Raw genomic sequence first — 5,151 nt, 5'->3', positions numbered from 1 at the left:
AGGAATGCCTCTCCTGTCTTCAAGACAGATTGCTGAGACCTTGTAATGTGTGAGGGCCACCCCTCTTTTATAGATGGCCTTGTGACTGCTGCTTTTATTCGTTAATATTTCAAAGTCAAGCGTGGAGAACTTAAATTGCTCCAGAGACCTTCTTGTGTGAGTGGGGATACTCTGCACCTCACGTGAGGGTGCTTGGTCCAAAGATGATTTATTGCCTAAGCTGAGAGGGGGAACAAGAACAGTCTGATATCACACAAGTCATCTCCTCAGCCTTCCTACAGCAGTGCTCTCAGTGTTTCTCCCAGACCCAGCTCGCACTGTGGTGTTATTCTTCCTGATAAGTTTCCTATGATGCTTGGATTCCTCCTGAGCCTGCCTTGGTCATTCAGAGAAGTCTGTGCATTTTTGCTCTGTCATCCTTGGCTCAAACATCATCACTGAAGCTTGAGAGAGGTCTGAAGCCAAGCACAGCAGGACTCTTAAGCTGCACTTTTCTGCTATTCCCCTAATGACTTGCCACAGTGGGGGAGAATGGCCTGTCATGCTGTGCACTGTTCACCATCTCACATACACTGTCTCTTTCAGGTGGTCTCAGCACAGCAGTGGGTTATCCTCTGGACACAGTGAAGGTACCTGTTGGAGCTTTTTTCTTGACTACAGGCTGAAAACAAACAGGCCCCTTTGCTTTCTCCCTTCTTTTTAGAAAACTAGTCCTCTGACAATACTTTTATCTTTGTTACATCAATATATAACTTTATTTGGTTATGCTGTTTGGGTTTTTTTTGTTTGTTTTTTTTTAATAATAAGTGAATTGTTTGGTGATGCTACTTTATGGCTAATTATCTGGCTTGTTGTATAGCATTTGTTTATTTACTTATTTTTTAATCTGATGTCTGCATTTTAAAGTGGTCCCTGTATTCTTAGGTGAGGATTCAAACTGAGAGGCATTACAATGGGATTTGGCACTGCATTCAGGAAACATACAGGACAGAAAAAGTAGGTACCTCTCATCAGGTAGGTTCATTGCAGCTGATACCACTTCTGGATGCCTTGTTTCAGAAAAGCAGAGCTGCCTGTGTTTGTGTGTGTGTGTGGGGTGGGCAGAAGTTACATACAATGGTTTGTAGGGGAGAAAGGTCAAGGTGAAATTTAGCTTTACCAATGAGCTGGAAGTGGGAGTAAGTTTTTGGCTCAGCAATGTATGGTCAATGTTTTTTAGCAGTTCCTTTCCCACACCATTTCCTCCTCAAAGTTTTGTTTTTTTTCCTCTGTCTCCAACTAGGTTTGGGGATTTTACAAAGGTGTGACTGCCTCAGTCCTCACAGTATCTCTGATTTCTTCTGTTTCATTTGGCACATACAAAAACTTCCTTTGCACCATCTGCAAGCTGCGATACGGGGCTGCAGAAGTGAAGCCATCCAAGCTGGATGTTGCTCTTGCTGGAGGTGCTGCTGGTGCTGTCCGGGTAGGTAAACAGCTGAAAGGGAAAGCTCAGCAAGGGATCTTGTTCACAACCATAGGAGTCTGTAAAAGCAGTGTATGTTTTCTTGCCCAGGAGGCCACGGGGGAGCCTGCAACACAGTAGGTTTGTTTTTGTAGGGGGTCACGTTCTGCTCGTGCTGCCCCCCCGCTGGTTGGCCCTGTGGTGTGGCTGAGTCCTGCTGGGCAGCTCGTGCTGGATTTGCTTTAGGGTGCCAAAAGACTTGAGAGCACTCTATTAAGAATAACATGGATCTTGGCAGCAAATGCGGAAAAAGGAAGGAAAACAACAAACTTTCCAGATGGCTCTGACAATATATTTATGTAAGGAAGATGTCAGTCCGTGTGCTGAAGCAAGGGCTGGTGTTTTGACAGTGGCTGCACAAACCCAGCATGTAGAAATGGGCTGTGAACAGTGTTGCCTGGCTCAGGACTCAAAACTCACCAGGGCATCACTGACAAGTGGTGCTGCCTGGCAAACATGCATGATCCCAGGTTGGGGATGTGAGGCTGAATCCAGGAGCAGTTTCCCACAGGCAGAAGGATTTCCGTGGGCATCTGCAGGGGCTGCCAACGCTCATCCTGGTGCCCTGGTGGTGTGTTGGGCAGAAATACGTGCCTGGTCACAGGCAATCCCCTTACAGGGCAGTCCAGGTGGTCAGTTTTCCAGGTGTTTCCTCGCAGGCAATGACTGTATTTAACACAGGTTACATTTATTTAAGTCTTTATGTCCTTAGTTCCAAATACAGGTCATGTAAGAGCTCTGATGTATGCTGCCCTATAGCTGAGGACATCTCCTTTCCATGCCTGTCTGGTTTAACAAGTAGTTATGGGTATTTAAAATCTGTTGATTTCTGCCTCACCTTCTGTTCTGCACAGACCTGCTCATATGTGTGTCCTGCTGTTGGGTGGGATTTAGCACAGAGGGAAGGAGGCTGGAAATTTCTGACTTCAGGCAATACTGCCTGAAAAGGTGGGAGACAAGGAATTTGCAGGAAGGGGATCGAAATCCTGTTTAAATGTGAAGAGTCAAGATACCATCCTCTGATGTTATAGGTTGTGTTGACAAACCCTAGTGAAGTGGCTAAGGTTCGCATGCAGACTCAGAGGAACCCACATCCTTCCGCTGCATCTCCCCAGCCTGTTTCCAAGCCAAAGTACCGAGGATCTCTGCACTGCCTGAAGGTGGTTGCCAAAGAGGAAGGTTTTGGGGGTCTATACAAGGGCTGCTCTGCATTACTCTGCAGGGATTGTTCCTCTTCTGCAATATATTTCCTTACCTATTCTGCTCTGTGTGACTGGCTCACACCAGCTGGGAAAAATAAACCAGGTAGGTACCAGAAAGCATGAGGCATTACCTACAAAAACGCCTTATTTAATATCATGCTAAGAGGAAAATCAGGCTGCCAGCAAACATCACCCAGCACCTATAAGACGTCACGCAGATCCAGCCCTCCCGTGGGGGTGCTGGGTGTTTGTTTCCTGGGGTCACAGGGCCATTTGTGCCCTCCTGGTGTGGGTGCCAGCAGCTGGTGTGTGAGGGCTTTGCTGGCACAACCTTGACCTTCAACAGCTACTCCTTTCCCTGTGGGAGGGGAATTAATGATATGCTCTGGTGCCTAGCATGTGGGTATGAAATCCTCTTAATGCAGAAATAGGATATGTAGCTAGAAATGAAACATGCACAAACCTCCCAGGAGCCACTGTGGAGCATGGATCAGAATCAGTCCAGAGCTTGAACAGTCCAGGTGCAGAACATAAAGACAATGAAGTTTCCTTGTTGTGATTTGGCTCCAAAAAACAACTATCCATTTTCAGGAGAAGATCAAGTAGGTGACACTCAGCAAGGAGCATATTCCTGAGAATTATAAAAATAAGTAGACTCAGGGTGTCAGTGTTCTCAGGCTGAATCAAGGCTACTTCATAAGGTGTTAAAATAGTTGCTGTCTCTGCACAAGTCAGTACGAGGTATGCAAAAATGAGTATGCTGTGAAATGAAGAGAATGCGGTTTGTGTGAGATCACTGATAACACACAACTGCAAGAGGTGCAGAAAATAACTGCTGAAAACCATGATTAAGTTAAGGAAGTTAGTTGATACATCCGAGATGCTTGCATGTGTATCAGTGCCAGGGTTGAGTTAACTGCTCTTCCCTTCACTCTCTCCTGCAGGTTTCCTTGTTGTGCTGCTTTCTGGTGGTTTTGCAGGAGTCCTGGCCTGGGGATTAGCTACTCCCATGGATGTCCTCAAATCACGGATACAAACAGATGAATCGGAGCAGCACAAGTACAGAGGCCTCATCCACTGTGCTAGGGAAAGTGTGAGAAAGGAGGGTGCAAAAGTGCTTTTCAAAGGTTTGGGTTTAAACTGCATTCGTGCCTTTCCTGTGAACATGCTGGTGTTTGTAACGTATGAGGCTGTGCTGAGATTTGCAGATCATTATACAAACAAAAAATAGCTTGTGCCACTCTGTTCAGAGGTGCGTTTTGTTTAGTTTGTGGGGTTTTTTGTTTGTTTGCTTTTGCTTTTTTTTTTTGGTAACACAACATCCCCAAACGACTGCTGAACGCCCCCTCCTTTGATGGACAGCACAGGAAGCAGGGACATTTCAGCACAAAGCTGGATGGCTGAAGGCTTTGTTTTATTCTTACAGGATTACAAACTCACCAGAGTCTTGGACTTCGATACAACCTCCCTTTTATCTTGTTAATGTATTTAGGCTGCAGCCACTGCTTGAAACACTTGCAAATATTTATGTTCTAAAAAGCTGGTAGTCTGATCAGAGATGTTGGTTTCTGCTGACACAGAAAATGATTTTCACAGCGAAGGCACAAGCTGGGGGAGGTTGTGTAAGATTTAACACTGCACTGTGTTCCCTTTACATGCAATGTCTGTGTTGCACTCACTGGGTCACTTAACTTGTGCCTCAGGCTGCAACTTCCCCTCAGCTGAGGTTTTGCCCAAGCACTTTAGAATTACATCTCTTTGGTAGGAGCCGAAATCTGAAGCTCCTTGCTTTTTCCTGTCTTTATTTAATGAGTGGCAGACACGGTTGGTTTACATAATGGCGCTAATGGCCTCATCGAAAGTGAAAGCAGGCAGGGTTCCCGGCAGCCACGTGATTTTCTCCCAGTGCAGCCCTGAGCCTGCCAGCATCACCCCCCCCCCTTGGAAGCTGAGGGGACTCCAGAGCTTAGGAATCTCTTCTGACCCTGGAAGAAGGCAAAACCATTTTTCTTTTCAGAAGAGAGGCTGCCAGAAAAGCTGTGCACGTTGGGGTTAGGCAAGTTAAAGGAGAGTTGCAAAGCTGTGGAGTATAATTAAGATTTACAACTTTCAAAATGTTCAGAGCAGACAAGTGTTTTGGGGCTTGTTTTTGGTCAAAGGTACATTTTGAGAGAACTTCTGGCTTTACTAACAATTATTTATTTTTCACAAAAGTATAAAGTTTTGTGAACTCATTTAAAAAAAACCAAAACACCACCCACACTGCTGCTCCAGAAGGGAAAGTCCCCAAAACCAGAAATACTTTAATTTGCTCATCCAGCTTCAAAAGCAGCACAAATGTTTTCTGTCTCTATTTCAATCCCTGGATGATGACAGACATCTGGAGCACACTGGATCCAGCCCCTGGAAGATTCTGTTGAAAGTGTCTTATTTTGAAGGGAAAGA

The 5,151-nt window shown here is 45.5% G+C and overlaps 1 protein-coding gene across 1 annotated transcript in view; it reads left to right on the top strand.

Annotated features, from left to right (window-relative positions):
• Window positions 1-3,937, top strand: part of SLC25A47 (solute carrier family 25, member 47) — a 9,102-nt gene extending 5,165 nt beyond the window's left edge. The window contains exons 2-6 of the mRNA XM_009998007.1: window positions 586-629; window positions 925-996; window positions 1,283-1,465; window positions 2,536-2,809; window positions 3,651-3,937. Coding sequence (XP_009996309.1) covers window positions 586-629; window positions 925-996; window positions 1,283-1,465; window positions 2,536-2,809; window positions 3,651-3,937 — 860 coding nt within the window. The remainder of the gene's footprint in view (window positions 1-585; window positions 630-924; window positions 997-1,282; window positions 1,466-2,535; window positions 2,810-3,650) is intronic.
• Window positions 3,938-5,151: the final 1,214 nt, after the last annotated feature.

This window comes from Chaetura pelagica, unplaced genomic scaffold (assembly GCF_000747805.2).
Source record: "Chaetura pelagica isolate M959 unplaced genomic scaffold, ChaPel_1.0 scaffold354, whole genome shotgun sequence".
Taxonomy (NCBI): Eukaryota; Metazoa; Chordata; class Aves; order Apodiformes; family Apodidae; genus Chaetura; species Chaetura pelagica.
The sequence above is the reverse complement of the archived record's forward strand: the minus strand, read 5'-3'. Positions and strand labels throughout refer to the sequence as shown.